Below are 19,104 nucleotides of genomic sequence, written 5' to 3' on the forward strand. Positions count from 1 at the left end.
ATAAGTTAAACATGCTCGCCTTTGCTTAGTCAGCACAGATAATTAAAAAAAAATGTCTGACTGTGGTTTGGATTGAGTGAATCTGAAGGGATTATCCCTGTAACATACAGTACATGGACAGAATGTCACACAACTGCATTGAAATTGGATGGTTTGACAAAGCCTGCATATCGATACCCAAGTCTGCTTGCATGATTGAGGAAGTAACAATACTGGTAGTGAGTACGTCAGTTTACTATTTACTTATTTGTATTGTTGATCTAGTAAAGCAATCTACAAACTTGCAGCAACTCTTTTTTATGTTTATATCCGGATCAAATCTGTCCATCCAATGAAGATTTCCTTGTAAATGCTGAGTGCGATACATTCACATGAATGTCAGGCTAACATACCTTTCATATCCATCCAACTTTGCTCTTCAAAGCTAATGACCTCCCCATTCACTAGAACTTCCAGGGTATTTATGAGTTCATCATGATGGCGCACCTCAATTATATCAGAATCCTCTTCTTGCATAGCCACTGAGGAAATGGCCGTTATATTAGTATTCTTAGGGAGTGACCTCCAAGATAGAATATCATCATCTAGATGGACGGAAAAACTGTTCGGTAGCGGTGCTTTAATAGAAGAGGAATGAAAAACGTTAATGGTATTTTGTTCATTATTGTATGTCCCAGATATACATGGCAAGAGTGCCAAACTGTGAGAGGAGCTAAGGTCTGAATAAAATAGATGAGGGCACGGGAGGGTTAGACTAGGCATTTTTTCCCCTCAAATTATAAAACTTCTATATGCCATCAAAAGTAGTATTAATACAATTACAAATTAATTATAAAGTATTATCCTGTCCAGTTACAAAGTAAGTGCTGCAAACAAGGCTGAGTTATACAGATAACTACATAAAAACACTGCAAATGACAACAACTTACAATAGTAGTGCAAAATACTGTATAACAGCAAATACAAATTGGGAGAGCCCCATAGTATAGAAGGTTCAGGAGCAGAAACAGGACATAAGGAAATGAGTAAGCTATGTATTAGCTCAGATGGGTGCTTTGTAAAATAGTGGAGGAAACCATGCCAAAATCAATGACTAAGGATGGAGAGTATTGAATAACATCTAGATGATATTTTTAAAGAAGCAGAGATGTACGCGAGAAGTCTTGTTTGGGAGAGCATGAAGAGGTGACAGAAGTTGGGGAGAGAAGATGATGTAAAGAGCAAAGGTTGCATTAGGGGTAGCATCAGGAAATGTATGGGACAGCAAGAAAATAAAAATCAGTCCATTGGTCAATCTCAATTTGGGTGGAGGTGGGGGGAATTAGGGTACACTGATAATTAGGATAGAATACCTGACCTAATGGTTATTGTTCTCCCTGGAACAAACAGAATGGGGAACAGGTAAGAAAATTTTATACTTGCCTGATGGTAATTTTCCTTTCCTGATGCAAAGCATGACAGCATATAGGTCCCTCTCTAAAGGGCTTCCCAGTGATAATAAGTTAGGAGAATGCTGCCTGCAGGGAGGAGACTTACTTATATAGTATAACTGGTCCTGGAATAGAGCAGGGGTCGGAGCCTACCCATACATATACGCTGTCATGCTTTGCATCAGGAAAGGAAAATTACCTTCAGGTAAGTATAAAATGTTCCTTTATTCTGTAACCAGGAGGATGATAACAACATGGATGCTGCCTTAGAAATAGCTGGAGAAGAGAACCAGGTTCATGAACAGAGTGATATGATAAATCAGCAGATAGAGGGCAATAGGAAACAGTATGCAAATTTCTATCCAGAACAGTAAAAGGGAAAAAGTACAACATTCAAGATATTCAAGAACAGAGCCTGGAGTACAAAGAAATATTATACAAGAGAAAGGAGAAAAGCAGAAGGAATGAAAATGAATGAAAACTGTTTTGGATTGTAGGCTAAGAAACAGGAAAAGACCACTTTGATTGTGGCAAGGAAGGCATTTCTGTGCTCCTGTAGAAGAGCTGTGTATTGAAACAGCTGTGTATATCAGGAAGTCCTCTTTAGTATTGCTTTTACTACAACACTGTTCTGTGTTGTGGAATCTCTCTCTAGTTCCCTCGTCACCTCCTCCAGGACTTTTCTAGAGCCTCTCCAATCCTATGGAACTCCTTACCCCAACCTGTCCGATTATCTCCTACTCTATTAGCTTTTAGATGATCCCTAAAAACCCTCCTCTTCAGAGAAGCCTATCCTACCCACACCTAACATCTGTACTTTCATTTTCACCATCAGTTCATCCCCCACAGTTATTACCTTTTGTTTCACTTGACCCTCCCTTCTAGATTGTAAGCTCTAATGAGCAGGGCCCTCTGATTCCTCCTGCATTGAATTGTATTGTAACTATACTGTCTGCCCTTATGTTGTAAAGCGATGCGCAAACTGTTGACCCTATATAAATCCTGTATACTAATAATAATAATAATATTCAAGCTCTGTTTAGCTTACAAGGGTTGCTGACTGACTGAATGAGAGTGGCTTCTGGTAAAGGGGCAATTACAATCAAGGCTGAGTCCTTTTTCTTATACTGCTAAGGGGAAGCTGTCCTGGGGTACGTAAAAGATGCTCATAGGAGTTCTAGAGTGAGAGTAAAGGTGTAAACTACAAATATTATCGTATAGGTGTAAGCTGCAAAAAGTTAAAAGTGCGGAGGAAAAATGACAAGAGATGACAATGACAATTTCCCACCATTGTGGGATATATGACTTTGATATAGAGTGTGTGTGTGTATAGAATATATACACACATGCCCTGTGTTTCAAAATAAGGGGTGGGTGATAGAACTTTTAATTTTATTGGGACAGGGCTATTAACAATAATAAAGTTATTAAAATCATCCGTAATGCTTTTAGAGATATTAGTGGATAGGAAATGAAGAAGGCATTCAAAGGAACAATCAAAGAAATAAGTAGTTGGCCCAGGAAGTAAATAAAAAGATAATGATTACATTTGGATAGTCAAAGAAGATAACATGGTAGATGTAAGATAGTGTCAGTGGGAGTCAGCCAAGGAAAGTAAGAATGTTAGAAATTAAGAGATCATGGATCTGGGTCAGTTTGTTACATAGAGTGAAAATTCCAGAATATGCTTTTTTAGTGCCAAATAAGGAATGACAAGAAATGGTATGTTATTAGGATTATATTGATTTCAGATGTTGGCAGAGATGATAAACTGGCAGGTATAGGATATTAGCTTACGAATAAGTAAAGGATGACTGAAAACAATAGAAATGCTCAGTTCAAATGGAAATCCTTGTTTACATTGGATTTTTCCAGCAGTAACACAAAGCTCCCTTGCCTGCTGAAATCATCAGGACTTGGAGCTGTACACCCATGAGAAGGCTATATGGTCATATCTGTGTCACAGCATGGAAGGTTCAAAAGTAAATATAGAATTTCAACTCATTCTTTAAATTCCCTTTAAATTAGTTAATCTGAATTTAGTTCTGTCACACTTGCAAGGATCAAATCTGCCCTGCAACAAACATTGGAAATAATGCTTTTGTGGGTTGCTAGAAAACATTACATGCATTCACTTTACCTCATTAAATATATGTATTTAATATCTGATGGTGGGGGAACTGCAAAAATACGAGTGCACCTACTCTCGCTCCAATGCCAGTAGATCTTTCACCAAAGGACATGAATAATTCTAATATTTGTTAATCCATCAATAGATGGAATGTGCGTGCTTTCTTTATCCAGAGAATTAACGTCTAATACTGCACTCAGCTAAAGAACACATTTGTCCCCACTTACAGCTAGCCCCAACCACTCAGGAAACAGCGTGTGTGCGTTTACCCCTCAGTTAACACACATCAAAGTTTGTGCTGAAAGCATTCATGATTATTCCCCATGTGTATTAACCCCTCAATGCTCACTTTCAAGATTATGTGGATTGACCCCTTAATGATACGACTCCACAGTATGTGCATTAATCCATCAATGATTAGTCTCCAGTGTATATGCATCAACACCTCAGTGATCAGTTCTCACAGTAGGTATGTTTCTCCCTTAATGTCCACTCTCCTGTGTGTGTGTTAATCAGCAACCAGTCTCCAGAGGACTTGCTAACTCCTCAGTGACTCATTTCCATTTTACTGTATGTTCATAAATGGCTCATAGACTTCTCAGTGATCAGTCTCCAGAGTATGTGCATGGACACAGAATTAAGTAAAAGTCTCCCTGCTGCATGCTGTTACTGGAAGGAATATAGTATGTCACGTAGCCTGCAAGTTATATCTGTTGGCAGCTGTTCGACACCCCCCCCCCCCCCCCATTCTTCCTTGCAGTGAAACAAATCTGTTTAACAAAGACATTATCAGACAAATATATTAAAATGTCATTAGTTCACTGATGTATTTCTTAAATGGTTGCAAACCTCAGTGATGAAATAGGAACAAAGAACATCCCTCTATAGTGTGTACTTTTCGCTAGCCAGAGCACTAAGTGTCTGCTGCCTCAAGTCTCTGCTATCAGTATGAGTCACTTCTGACACCAAGAGAAATAAGGTGACAGTGAAGGGATCTCCAGATGATTGACAGCCTCAGCTCTGTTCCTGGGTGCTGTGCTGTGTGTGTGTGTGTGTGTGTGTGTGTGTGTGTGTGGGGAGGGGGGGTGTCCCTTCTTCCCTTCCCTCTAATCAGCTCTCCTCACTGAGCTCTGCAGAGTGTAACTTCAGCTCTCCGCCCCTTTTTCTAACGGCTCAGGCAAGCTTTATAAATTCAAGACTTTAAACAGATGTAGAGAAGAGAAGACTGCAGATAAATAGGTACAACTTATGTAGGAGGATTTGTTTCATCTCTGTGTATCACCTGAGGCCAATCACTTCACTGGATTAATGTAAGGGTTTACAATCACTTTAAAGTGTCATGAAATACTTTTTAATGATACAATTTTTAATCCAACATACAACTTGCACAGCGTGGCATACAACTTTGTGAGCTGTCTTATGTTGTGAAGTCATATAGAAAAGATGATTTGGGAAGATTGCCTTCATGAGTCTTAGGTTCTGGCTGCTAAAATATAATGTATATATGCTTTAACTGTGTATGAAATTGTTTGGCTGTTGAACATCTACATCACAACTATGCTTTATCTATCTCTGAATTTTACAAATACCTTCAGATTCGCCACTTTTTTCAAAATATCCTCACTCGAGAAAGAGATGAAGCCAGGACAACCTTTGAAAATTTGTGTCATGAGGGGTCGAGAGATAGAGGGACAATTTCTACCCCTTACCAATACCTTAATGACCACCATACCACTGCAAAATCCTCGGCAATGCTAGGCTGGGAGTCTGAAAATGGCCAGGAATATCCTGCTGAGGATTGGCATGATATGGTCGCCATAAGTGTACCCGCTCGGGTTGCCATTATGGAAACTATGGTCAAACTTCACACGAGATGGTACTACATCCCTGTTAGAATACATAGAATTTTTCCAACTATTCCAGACACATGTTTCAGGGGATGTGGTGAAAGGGGTACACTCCTCTATACCTTCTGGAGCTGTAAGGCTCTACGATCTCTTTGGCAGCAGATCTCTGTGACGGTGCTTCAAATAACTGGCACACCTATCACTTTGACCTACCAGATGTGTATTCTGTTTGCAGATCTCCCAGAGGTTCCCCCCCCCCCCAGATAAAAAACTGTCTCACACACTATTTAGCGCTATTCACTAGGCTATAGCTTTGAACTGGCGATCCTCAACAGTTCCTTGGTCCCAGGTGCTTCTTCGAATGAAATCTATTAAGTTAATGGAATGAATACACCATACTCTCATGGACTCCATGCAAATTTTCGACCGCAAATGGGGCTCTTGGCCAGCTCCTTAGATTGCCAATATGGGCAAAGTTCCTCCTATTTTGCTCGGTCAAACCTGCTGGATAGGCCAAAGGAACTCAGACCTCGGATTTGTACTTGTACTCTTACCCCCTAAATAAGCTATGACAACACAGCTTATGATTATACACCAAACTATTAAGTATATGTAGATGTATTCTTATATTGCTCTATACACACACTATTATTTTTGTTTTCCTTTTGGTTAATGTTATGTTTTTATTTTATGTACTAGTTCTTGGAGAGTGACACTTCTAATCTACCATGACTTCTTTTTTCGAGTCATACGAATGATATAGAAAATTGTTGTTTTCGTTATGTGCAGCACTCTCAATGCATGTTATACTTTCCTGTACCTGCCTTCCTTACCTCAATAAAAAATGTTTGTAAACATAGAAATTGTTTGGCTGTATTTGCTCTTTGACATAAATGCTCCAATCTTGCTTTGAAAAAATCATATATCAGTATTCCCTCCTCATGCCCATCTCCAATATGAAGAGGAAGACTAAGCATCACATAGAGAGCTCAAATTTCAAACTTGTTAAGTTTATTAAAGCTGAATTTCAGCCTTACCTTCAGTCTTGCACATCTGTACAGGCTCCTCTCCTCAACTGAAATAGCTTACTCTGATTTCACTGCACACGGAGAGCTTCTCACAGTGTGCATTGAAAGCTGCAACAAATCAGAGAGACCTTGCCTCCTTTCCTGGCTGGACATCCATCATCAATGAGGTATTTCCACCCCAGACCATTGGGTTTCGGTTCTTTCAATCATGGAAGCTCAGCATCATATGTAGGTGTTACCTATGCATGCAAATGCAGCCTGCCTAGGAATGCCCACTCATCCAGGCTAACCAAGATCCATCCCATTGTTTTTGATAGGAGTACTGAAGCAGGGTGCTGTGACATATTCAGGAAGGTATGCTCAGCATCCTGCTGTCCCCTCCCACCAACCTTGATTAGTTTGCATTCCATAGAGAAGCACAATAACCCACTGATGACATCACTGGGTCTAAAATAAGGTATGTAATGAAAACAGAAAGGTTTTGCTTAAAATGTTCTTAGTTAGCATTGATTGAGAGAGGGAAAGAAAGAAGGAAAGGCAAAATATAGGTTGATTAAACCTTTACATTTACATATAAAATATGGTGTATTTAGCCTGCCCCTGCAAAAATCTTGACTTATTTTTATTAATTAAGGCACATAGGTTCACTTGTGTGAATTTCCAAAGGTCCATGATCAGAATATGCATCTATCTGATTTCTTGTAGTTAACATACCATAAAAAGGTGACGTCCGACACTGAATCCTTAGATTTGGGTTTGTAGAAACCACCATGTCATATTCCCCTTTACCTTTAAAGGTGTAAGGCAGACCATCAAAAGTATAAGCATGAGGCTCACCAAATGCTGAAGCTACAGAATAAAAGACAAAAATATTATTATTCAATAACAATATAAATTGTAAAGCAATGTCCTAGAACAAACTTTCTAACATACCAACTTTTGGTGGTTTATAAGTGTGGCAGTCGCTGGAGGGTCTAAGTTCCATGTAGTACTGGCAGTTATCTGACCACAGACAACAGTAGTAGAATGTGATTACATCATACAGCCAGTGAGAGAAGCCTGGTATTCTGGGAGGCTTTCTATATGGTGGGGAACCCCAGTCATGTCCACGGTCTGGGGTACTGCCCCCTATTGAATCACTTGTAAGAACCTGTGTTCCATAAGCATCATAACAGCACTGCTGCCCCGCTGCATACCGAGGGCTATAGAGAAAGAAAAAGCACCATATAAGCAACAGAAATGTGTTAATACATACTTGGGTAACAATCTGATTTCATTCATATTAGTGATACATTACACAGTGCTTGACAGGAAGCATGTGACCAGTCATTCTAGTTTCTATCTTTATAAGAGTTTAAAGCATAACTCCAATTCTAACCCCTTGTCTTCTGCATTTGTTCAAAGATGGCTTCTTGTAAAAAATAAAAAAAAGTTAGAAATTGCAGTCACATAATCAGTTAATTCCACTTCCTCTCTTCTCTGGCAGTGGGTGGGGAGACTACAGAACTTTTATTTAATTTGTGTGGGTATTACTGGGCGAGCATCAAAAAGGATGACTCCACCACAAATAGCACCCATTAGTGATGTTAGCCATTTAATTACATCTCCCCTGTATTCTGTGAAACTACAGGAGGTTGTGAACTCGACAGGGTGGTGTAAATTCGGCAACTGGCCAGGTTAAATAGAGGCTGTGCAACACTGAATGTCACAGCCAAAAGTATATTAGAGCCTATGCATGGAAGGAGACTTTCTGAGACTAGCTGAATACATGCAAAGGGTCAGAAATGTTTAGAAGATATGGGAATGCTATCAGGACACTATAAGAAATAAAATTGGAGGAACGTGTTTAAAAATAAAATTGGAGGAACCCTATCAAACATATAATTGGAAGAATGCTTTAAAACTATATGGGTTTATTTACTAAAGGCAAATATGCTGTTTACTTTGGTAATGAAGTTGCACTTTGCAAGGGAAATTTCTCCAGAGCTTAATGAATGAGGTAAAGCTCTGCCGACTTCCACCATCTAATCATGTGCAAGCAAAATCGTGTTTTTTTTAATCTTCCTTGCACATAATTGGGTATTCTTTGCAAACTGAAACTTCACATTCATTAAGCTCTAGGGTAATCTTTCTTGAAAAGCAAACAGCCTTTTTGCCCTCAGTAAATGAACCCCTATATCTCTAGCAAAATTCACACAAATTGGGTTGCATACCCATTATAGCACTTGTACCCTAGCACCTAGGGCAGCAGGGTAAGATGGGTGGTATCAACATTTAAAATGTATAAACTGTGACAATTTCATTTTTATTTCATTTCAATCTTCTGCTCATCTATGAATAAAAAACAAAACTGTGAAGCTTGTACTAAAAGTTTCTATCATTCAGGTGTGGAAAGGTCAGAATGTCTAAATACACACTGAACATGTACAGTATGTTTAAACTGAGAAGCAAAATTAAAATATACACTAGGGATCATTATACAAAGGATATATATCAAGGCTGATTTACAAAGGATAGGAACATTATAATTATTGGCTACAAGCAAAAAATCTTGAGGGAGATTTTCTAAAACTGGAGCATTGAGAATCTGATGCAGCTGTGCATGGTAGCCAATCAGCTTCTAACTTCAGCTTGTTAATTTCAACTTTGATAATAAAACCTGGAAGCTGAGCTGCACCAGTTTTAGTAAATCTCCCCCATCAGAATTGAGAACATCAATTTTTCTTGTGCTTTCCATAAACCAAGTCAGCCACTCTAACTCCATGCTGACAGATTTCCCTATGGGAATTTTAGTAGTAAGTAGTAGTAAGTAGTTTAGCCAGGCTATTATACTGATACACCATGAAAGAAATAATTTGGTGGAGTATGATCTCTACACATTACCTTGCTTGTATGCTCCTCACACAGTGCACAGCACCAGGATGGTAGGTGCACACACTTCCTTTTTCAATGTTGCATCCATAATCTGTCTGAAAGATGCAGAAGAAAATATATGAATTTCATATAAAATGTACTACATTTCTATTTGTGTATGAACTATCTCTGCCTCAATTGTCTGTGGTGTTGGTATTTCTTGTGAAGGACTGACCAGGGTACAAATGATGAAAATTGCATATGATTATCTTGTTCTCTACTAAAATTGGCGTGCTCTTTGGTCCCATTTCCAGTAGACACACAGTTAACTTTTCCTTCTGCACACTATACTTATTTTGTTCTTTAGGTGAACCTAAAGGCACAGTTAATGGTCCATTAACTATTTGGCTGAGAATCTGGGGCGTACTGAGAACGGATCTGGTGGAAAGGCTGGAGATCCATAGGAGAGGTGCCACTGAGGGGGCTGCGGAGCGGACTGGATAGATTTTACCTGTCAGCAGGGCTTATTCCGTTCTGCTATGAGGTGAGAGGCTGGGGGAACCACATTTTTTGCACACATTGGAGATTGGCTGAATGGTGGCACTGGAATTCCTTTGATGAACTGTTTGTTTCACATTAAATCAAGATTGTCACAATCAGATTGCACCGTGTATGGGACTTTTTTTTTATTATATTTTATTTGGGATGTTTTTTTCACTTACTAGCATTAAGCACTCTGTCCTGGATTATTGTGGACCTTAATATTATATCTTATCTCTTTAATATAGAATTTTGCACCTTTGCTATTTTTTGCACATTTATCACACGTTTTGATTATTTACCATTTATTTATTTTTTACGTATTTATTTTTTGCATTGTTTTGCAGAGATTGCATATTTGCACTTTTTTATGCACTTTTATTAGTGTGATTTGCGCTTTTAGTGCGACTTTTTTTTTTATTATTTTATTTACATCTCTTATAGGAAGATTTATGAATTAATTTTTTATTAGGTTTAAGGATTTCATTCATCTTTTAGGTATTGGTTACCCTCTAATCAAGGGCTCTCCTATTAGTTATTTCTGGAGTGGGGTATCCTTGATTCATTTATTGTTGTAACATTGGTTTTTATAATCTCTGGTTACACAATCTGATGGAAGACTAATTGTTAGGACGCATCATTCGTTTGGATTTTTATTTTTTGAATCTTCATAGATTTTGTCTCTGTACATTTATTATAATTTTTGAGTATTTTGTCTCTGTACATTTATTATAATTTTTGAGTAAGCGCCACATAAACATTATTTTACCATATGCTTTTACATTGGTGTGTGAACACCCTTATGTTGGCAGCTACGGTGTGAGGTCTTTGATATTTATTGTTTCTCCTCTTGTGGTTTGCGCATTAGTTCCTCTGTTCCTTGTACCTATCATTAGCATGACGCAAAGCCTCCTGGACTTGTGCCCAAGTGGAACAAAGACCACGGAGATGCTCCTCTAGTGCAGAAATACTCTGCGGAACAAACGAGTCATTCAACATGGAAGGTTGGAAACCATAGTTCACCATAAATGGAGACAATCGGGAAGAAGAATTCAAGGCACTGTTGTGAGCAGTTGTTGTGATGGTCAGAAATATAGCAACGTAGGAATTGCTCCAAAGACTGATTGGCTCGTTCTGCAGCCCCATTAGACTGCGGGTGATACGCAGAGGAGAAAGCAAGCTGAATTCCCAGCTGTGCACAAAAGGCTCGCCAGAACCAGGACACAAACTGACTTCCCCTATCCTAGATAATCACCTTGGGTAGCCCATGTAAGCAAAAGATCTCCCGAGCAAAAATGGAAGCCAGTTCCTTAGAAGTGGGCAACTTCTTAAGTGGAATACAATGACAAATCTTTGAGAACCGGTCAACCACCATAAGGATAACTGTGTTGCCTTGGGAGTTGGGCAACTCCACAATGAAATCCATAGACAGGTGGGTCTAGGGCCTCTCCCTATTGGGTATGGGTTGTAGGAGGCCCACTTGAAGGTGTCATAGAGTCTTACTCTGAGCACACACGGAACAGGCAGCTAGGAAGGCAGCTGCATCAGCACGTAGACTAGGCCAACAGAATTGTTGGGAAATGGCCCAAATTAGTTGATTCTTACCAGGGTGGCCAGTGGCCTTGGGAGAATGGTAAGTGGAGTGTCACGCAGCTGCAGTGGAATCGAGTGCTTTGATACAAAGGCAGCATCAATGAACAGGCCTGCAGCCCCAGAGTCGATTGGAGCCTGTATCTCGATAAACGACTCAGCCCAAGAAAGGGTGACCGAAACCAGGGGCTTATCCTTCTGGATAACTGGGGACGACACAACAAGGTTCGGGTGTTCCCAGGATGGGTAGGACAAGACTTCAAAGAGTGACCTGCCTGGCCACAATAAAGGCACAATCTCTCCCTCCTCCTAAAGGCTCTTTCATCCGTAGAGAGATGTATGAAGCCCAAGTGTATGGGTTCATCTTCACTGACCGACTCGGTACCAGGAGGTATGGGAGGTGAGGGAGGCATGGGTGGGACTGCAAAGCTCGGAGGCAAACATACATGAGGCTTCCGCAAGCGCTCCTTAAAAGAAAGTCTTTCTCTGAGTCTGGAGTCAATGAGGATGGCAAACGAGATCAAGCTCTCCAGCTCAGTGGGTATATCTCGGGCTGCTCTCTCATCCTTGATGGAATCTGAGAGACCATGAAGAAAAGCAGCCACGAGGGCCTCATTGTTCCAAGAAACCTCTGTTGCCAGAGTACGGAACTCAATGGCGTAGTTGGCAACAGTTCTCGTACTCTGTTTGATGGACATGAGGCACTTGGCAGCAGAAGCGGAGCCTGTGGGAACGTCAAATACCCTTTTAATGGAGGCCACAAACTCAGGGTAACTGAGTAAGACAACAGGTTTTTGCATCTCCCAATAGCGGGTTAGCCCAGGCCAAGGCTCTTTTAGAAAGCAAAGATATCATGAATCCCACTTTGCTTCTGTCCGTGGGAAACTCCTGGGGCAGCATTTGAAAGTATCTCAACTTGGTTGAGAAACCCTCTGCATTGAACTGGATCACCCCAAATCGCTGGGGAAGCAGAGCCAGACAAACCTCTTATAGAGGTAATACTCAAGGCGGGTGCCTGCACAGAGACTGGCGCAGCAGCAGGGATGGCCTGCAACTCAGGTTTTACGGAGCGGCCACAGTAGGGAATTCCAGGTGAGCCGTGCGACTCAGGAGCGTTTGTAACGCCATGACAAACTGATCCATGCGGTGATCTTGCTCATCCAATCTGGAAAAAATATTACCAACAAATGGGTTGACTGTATCTTCTGAATTCATGGCCTTTGCCTACTGTTAGAAACCATAAACCAGACCGAGACAGAAGTACAGTAAAATCACACTTGTTTATTAATAAAAATAAAAAGGTAAATAGAGCAAGCATAGTCAAAGCATAACCAGAGTCTAGTAACCGGATCGGGTAGTCAGCCAAGCCAGAGTTCAGTAATCAGATCGGGTAAACAGCCAAGCCAGAGTTCAGCAACCAGATTGGGTAATCAGCCAGGCCAGAAGTCAGGGATCCAAGTAGAGGAACAGCAAGCAGGATAAGGAGCCAGAAGGGATGTCAGCAAAGCCAGTCTTTAAACAGGAACGCAGGAGATGGTTTCTTGTGATGTGAGCAAGGCGAAGGCAGGAATGAAGTGAGCTGGAGATCTTTAAGTAGGCGGGACTGATGAGCAGATCCACAACAGCTGGTTAACTGTGGAGAGAGATGAGAGCTGGCAATTAGCCGACAGCTGAGCGGCCAGTTTAGAGAAGGAAGGGCTGAGCCAGCCCTGACAGAAGCAAGTTAAAGGCCTGGATGCTGCATTTGAAAGACTGTACAACCATATAAGTAGGGATGAGACTTCAGTTCAAGGGAACCCAGCCTGTTTGAGATTTGCAGACCCAGTAAACTAATGCATGGTTTTATTGCCATAGCAACCAACTAAACATAATGAACTTCCTGGCCTTTGAACTTAGGTCAGATCATTTAGAAGGACCAATCAGTTGGTGTTTGATAAGGTTGGGTTCAAAGCAGCCATACTGATAATGTTCTTATCTCAGAAAGGGAAAGCATAAAAAGCGCTGCTGATAAAATTCATAAGAACAAATTAGTGTAGAGTTTGTAGGCACTGTAGAGTGTTTTAACCCCTCCCCGCCAGCATAACACATATATGTGGCCCTGCTGCACTAGGCTTTTTTCTGTGAGGTCGCATATATGTATATCTCTCTTTGTGCTGGGAGCACAGTGCACTGGGCCCCATATTAACGATCGGGATCTGGAACTCCTGATTCCAGGTCACCTGATCGCTGTGGTAGCCTCTGATTGGCTACCACAGCCATAAGTCACTATGAAGCCCACCCCTGTGTTTCTCACTCTGTGAATGGAGAGGAAAGATACAATGGGGTTGATTTACTAAAGGCCAATAGACTGTGCACCTTGGAAAGTGCAATTGCTCTGCAAGTGCAGCTGCTCCAGAGCTTAGTAAATGAGGTAAAGCTTCACTTTGCAAAGAATACCCAATCACATGCAAGGAAAATAAAAAAAAGCAGCATTTTTGCTTGCACATGATTGGTTGATGAAAGTCAGCAGAGCGTCTGCTCATTTACTAAGCTCTGGAGCAACTGCTCTTGCAGTGTGCACAGTCTTTTTGCCTTTAGTAAATCAAACCCAATGTATCTTTCTCTTTCCTTGCAGAGAGGAAAAAAATAAGTGTTTGTAAAAAAAAAAATCTATAAAAAATAAAATAATAAAAAATAAAAGAAAAAATACCTAGATCAAGGTTTGATACAGGTTAGTGCCAGGGTTAGTGTTTGGGTCAAAGTTGGGGCCAGGGTCAAAGGTTAGGGTCAGTATATTTTGAACAGGCTTTTTTTTAAATTTCTTTTTTAAATTAGCGTCAGTGTCAATTGTGTGTTTTAGGTAGAACAAAAAAAGAAGCAAAATTTGCACTATTGGACTGTACTACGGGTACAAACCACAAACAACATACACATACATCATACCACTGCAATCGTCAGGAGCAGGATAATTTATTTTGGTTTGTTCTTTGGTGGTAGGTCATGGTAGTAACAAGAAATATACAGCTAAATAAAAAAAAGATATTTTTTTTACTATTTGGGCCAATTTTCCTTTGATAATATTAATAAATAAAATAAGGAGTTATCCATAACCACTTACCACCAAATGAAAGCCCAACTTGTCCTGAAAAAAACAAAGTATAATCCACCTGGATGCACAAAGTAGTTGTGGTGATATGTATGGCTTTACTAACACATATCAAAATAGCAAAATTGTGCTTAGGCATTAAAATTTGTTTTACCCTTAGGTATGAAGGGGTTTAAGTAGATGTAAACATACTAAGTGTCCTTGAGTTTTTTAAACTGCATTGCTGGGGTACACAGATCTGTATACCCACAAATCCATTATTTGGTGGCAAAAACTGATGCCTAGCTCTTCAATTGTCAGCACCTTAGCCACTTTTTCTATTATAGGGGTCTTTTCCCTTGTTTTGCATCGTTTTTAAAAAAATAGTGCAAAAACAGTGTGCATCTAAACCACCTCACATAATATGACTCACATTTCCTGCACCCCCTACACCCATAGATAAAATAAAAGTTAGAGGTAAGTCAGGTTAAGAGTATTTTCCTTAATTAAAACTATCCTGCTGCTGGCCCCTTTTTTTATAATGCTGTATCCTTTACTGCAGCATAAGAAAAGAAAATGGATGCTTAGCACCATTGAAGAGGAATAGGAGGAGAGGAATAATGCATTAGCAGCACTTGCAGACAAGTGGCTGCTCTGAACCCTTTAAAAGAAGAAGAATGAAAGGGTGCATTAGCAGCACTTGTAGGCAAGTGGCTGCTCTGTGGCCCTGAGGATTAGAGGAGGACAACTTAAGAAAGAGAAGGCAAAAAGGATTACCTTCACATGAAAGTGCAGGGCAGGCTTGATCTGCTTGGCAGAGGATTGGTGGGATTGGAAGAAATAGAGGAGGGGTGGACTGGAGGTTGTGGAGGAGATGATGGAGATGGAGAAGGGGGTGGAATTAAAAAAGAAGAACGTGGTGGAAGAAGAGGAGGAGGAAGAGAGCATCAGTCAGTTTATAGCTGACATCCCAAGGTTTAAAAATCTTTTGAAAATATATAAAAACTATATCCTTCCTGAACTAATTCTTTTTTAGAGCCATACTAAGTTTTTTTTCTATCACTGTAAGGTTGAAAATAGTGAAAATATGCAGTTGCAAGGGTAGTACTGGAAATGTGACTTAGGCCACACCCTCATACAGTAAAGAGGGCAGTCCTGCAGTGCACCTAGCAGTTGCAGAAAGTGGGCATGGCCAGATCATGCTTAACAGTGCTTTAAGGGGAATAGTTAAATAGAGTTTGAACCTATTCACTGTATACGGTACAGTACGCGTGTATGCTGTAGTCCATGTACCCACAAAATACAATTTAACCACTTTCAATTTGGGGCATTTTAAAAAAAAAATTCACACAATATAGTGACAATTTTTTTTAGAAAAAATATGAAAGATGAGGTTGCATCAAGAAAATATATACCACACACACCAAGACCCAAAATTGCGTGCACCTGTGACATGGCAAAAAGCTATGGTATCTAGAATTTTCATAAGTGATATTTAAAAGGCTTAATAGCTTAATAGTTCAGAGTTAGCCATGAATTATGACCCTACAATTATTGCTCTTACTCTGATAATCATGGCAATCCTTTGCATGGGTGCAATCCCAATCACCAAATGTCTCCCCTGCCCAACTTTGCAGGCAATCAAGAACAGATCATGCATAAATAGCTGTTTCTGCAGCTAGAACAGCCAGGGAATGACACCTCTGAAACTAAAAGTGATAAAATGCTTGTTGATTTCTGCTCTACTTTTTTCAGAGAAGATCAGGTAATGATTGTTCCACAATCTTCTCTAGCATTCACTGTCTGGCCAGTCTATTGTGGTACCGGGCTACCCAGAAGAATAGGAGAGCCCAGGAACCACTGCGGGCAGTGGTGGAGGGGAGGGAGATGTTCTTCTCATTACTACAATAGCGAATGGGCAGTAGAAGAGCCGCCCAGATCATTTTCACTAAGCAGCATATCACCATCTGAAAAAAGCTGCAGACACAAGCTTGTTTTGACCACTTGAAGTCCAGGATGTTTTAAAATGGCCTAAGGACTTCAAGTGGTTGAATAATGAGCTACAGTTAAGAGTCTCACAGACATGTAACCAAGTAAACATCAAGACAAAGAATTTTTTTTTTAATAATCATTTCTATTATATATGCATTTCTGCACACAAAATATGGACAGACAGCTGATCCTAACCTTAAAGAATAATTTAACTGAACATTTTGGGTGACCTCATACAGCTTGTAGCGCCTTAGATCCTGAGGGATTACGGTGTGTACAGAATGAGCTGGGGTATAGTATAGGAATGCATAGCACAGTGTCCAGTATAAGATGGTGTGGAACAGGGACAGCATACAGATATTGCAATACATACTTTGCATTGAATAACTGTGCATTACTTTGCATGTTGATGTAGGTTGTGTTTAGGTAGCCCATTCATTATGATGGGGCTGCCAATGCACTGAATTGTTTAAAAAAATGTTCATAACCCTTCTGCATGATATTGTGGTGTACTGCGTTGCAATTTACTGTACTGTTCCATTCACATTTAATGGCACCACAAAGCACCAAACACAGAGCATGTGTGTTGTGGTAATGCTAATGTTTCCAAAATGCACAGGTATAAATGGGGTCTTAAAGCACAAGCACTGTGTCGATGAGCCCTTTAAGATAAAAATAGGCTTACTGCATGCTTTATAGGATCATGTGAAATATATGAAATGTATTTTGGCAAATAATTCCAGATTACGGTTCCTCTAACTCCTCATTCAGGTACAGCCTCCAAAAAAAACAAGTGCCACAGGGTTCAGGACTTCCTGAACTGGCAAGGGGGCCCTCTGATGGCTGTAGCTTCTATCTCCTAAGCTGCCTGCTGCCTACATTGGGTATTCACCTATTCGCCGAACAGCGAACAATATGCGGTGTTCGCTGCAAATTCGAAAGCTGCCGGAACACAGTTAAAGTCTATGGGACACTAACATGAAAAATCAAAAGTGCTCATTTTAAAGGCTTATTAAGTGCTCATTTTTAAGCCCCCCCCCGCAGACCCCCACAACCACCGGGCAAGGGTTGTGGGGATGATGCCCATGTCCCCATCAACATGGGCACATGGTGCTTTGGGGGGCTACCGCAAAGCACTCTCCCCATGTTGAGGGCATGTGGCCTCGTACGGTTCAGGAGGGGGGGCGCTCTCTCGTACTCCCTCTTTTCCTGCGGCCTGCCAGGTTGTGTGCTCGGATAAGGGTCTGGTATGGATTTCGGGGGGCCCCACGCCATTTTTTAAAAAATTTGGCGCAGGGTTACCCTTAATTTCCATATCAGACCCGAAGGGCCTGGTATGGATTTTAGAGGGACCCCCACGCAATTTTTTTTTTAAATTTTGGTTCGGGGTTCCCCTTAATATTCATACCAGACCCAAATAGGCCTGCCTGGTAATGGACTTGGGGGGATCCCATGCTCTTTTTTTCAATGAGTTTTATCTATATTGCAGAGACCCGACAATTCATTACAGCCGCGTTCAGTTTTAGATGACAATTTTTCCTTTAGAAATGTAATTTTGCTGTGTTACTGTTCTAAAAATGTGAAAAATGCGCCACTTTACAGGCATACTATAGACACCCCCCAGGCACAATGTTTAAAGGAATATTTTATTTTTATTGTTTCACTTTAAGCATTAAAAAATCACTGCTCCCGATAAAACTGGCTTTTTTAAAAAAAAAAGTAGCATTGATACATGTCCCCTGGGGCAGGACCCAAGTCCCCAAACACTTTTTATGGCAATAACTTGCATATAAGCCTTTTAAATTAGCACTTTTGATTATTCATGTTCTTGGCCCATAGACTTTAACAGTTTATGTGTGTTCTGCCGAATTTTGTGCCTGTTCGCATGTTCTGCTGCGAACCAAACAGGAGGGTGTTCGGCTCATCCCTAATGTTTGACAGGCACCAGGAGTCTCTTGTAAACATAAATGTGGCAGGAGACACTGACCTGGGAACATTGTGGCTGTCATTCAGTCCTTACCACTGCAGATGCTTTGGGGGAGTTTGGACCCTCTTATCTCCACCCCAGCTCAAATAATACACTCTAATATTTAATTCAAAATAACACCTGTTCCATCTCTCCCTCTTATATTGAGACCTAACCAAGTGGCTTACATACTGTCCATTGACTTCACAATATTTGTGGCTATTGTATCACAGATTATACACTCTAATTTTTATTGCAAGATAAAACATGCCTTGTGTCTTTCTATTTGCTGCTCTGCATGGAGGTACTGTGAAAAAAGAAGTTCACAAACTAAACCAGGATCTCAAGGCCTAATTATGTGCCCTGTTTAAATGATGGTTAGGTTCTAATCAGCGCAATAGCTTTCTCATTTTCCTTGGTATCACATTTGCCCATATTTCTGTTAAAGCAGGGGTCTCCAAACTTTCTAAACAAAGGGCCAGTTTACTGTCTTTCAGACTTTAGAGGGCTGGACTGTGGCCAGTGGGAGTAGAAAACATCCTGGCATTGGTGGGAGTGAACAAGGCCCCATCATTGGTGTCAATGAAAGGAATACGGCCCCATCATTGGTGTCAGAGAGAGGAATTGTGCCCCCTTATTGGTGTCCATGAGATGTAAAGTGCC

General features: G+C 40.5%; 1 protein-coding gene across 1 annotated transcript in view; it reads right to left on the reverse strand.

Moving 5' to 3' along the window:
• The window catches only part of SUSD2 (sushi domain containing 2), a 351,916-nt gene that overhangs the window by 181,887 nt on the left and 150,925 nt on the right, over window positions 1-19,104 (reverse strand). Inside the window, exons 7-10 of the mRNA XM_073625468.1 lie at window positions 9,320-9,405; window positions 7,370-7,638; window positions 7,151-7,285; window positions 393-617 (exon numbers count right to left, since the gene is read on the reverse strand). Coding sequence (XP_073481569.1) covers window positions 393-617; window positions 7,151-7,285; window positions 7,370-7,638; window positions 9,320-9,405 — 715 coding nt within the window. The remainder of the gene's footprint in view (window positions 1-392; window positions 618-7,150; window positions 7,286-7,369; window positions 7,639-9,319; window positions 9,406-19,104) is intronic.

Source organism: Aquarana catesbeiana, linkage group LG01 (assembly GCF_042186555.1).
Source record: "Aquarana catesbeiana isolate 2022-GZ linkage group LG01, ASM4218655v1, whole genome shotgun sequence".
NCBI lineage: Eukaryota > Metazoa > Chordata > Amphibia > Anura > Ranidae > Aquarana > Aquarana catesbeiana.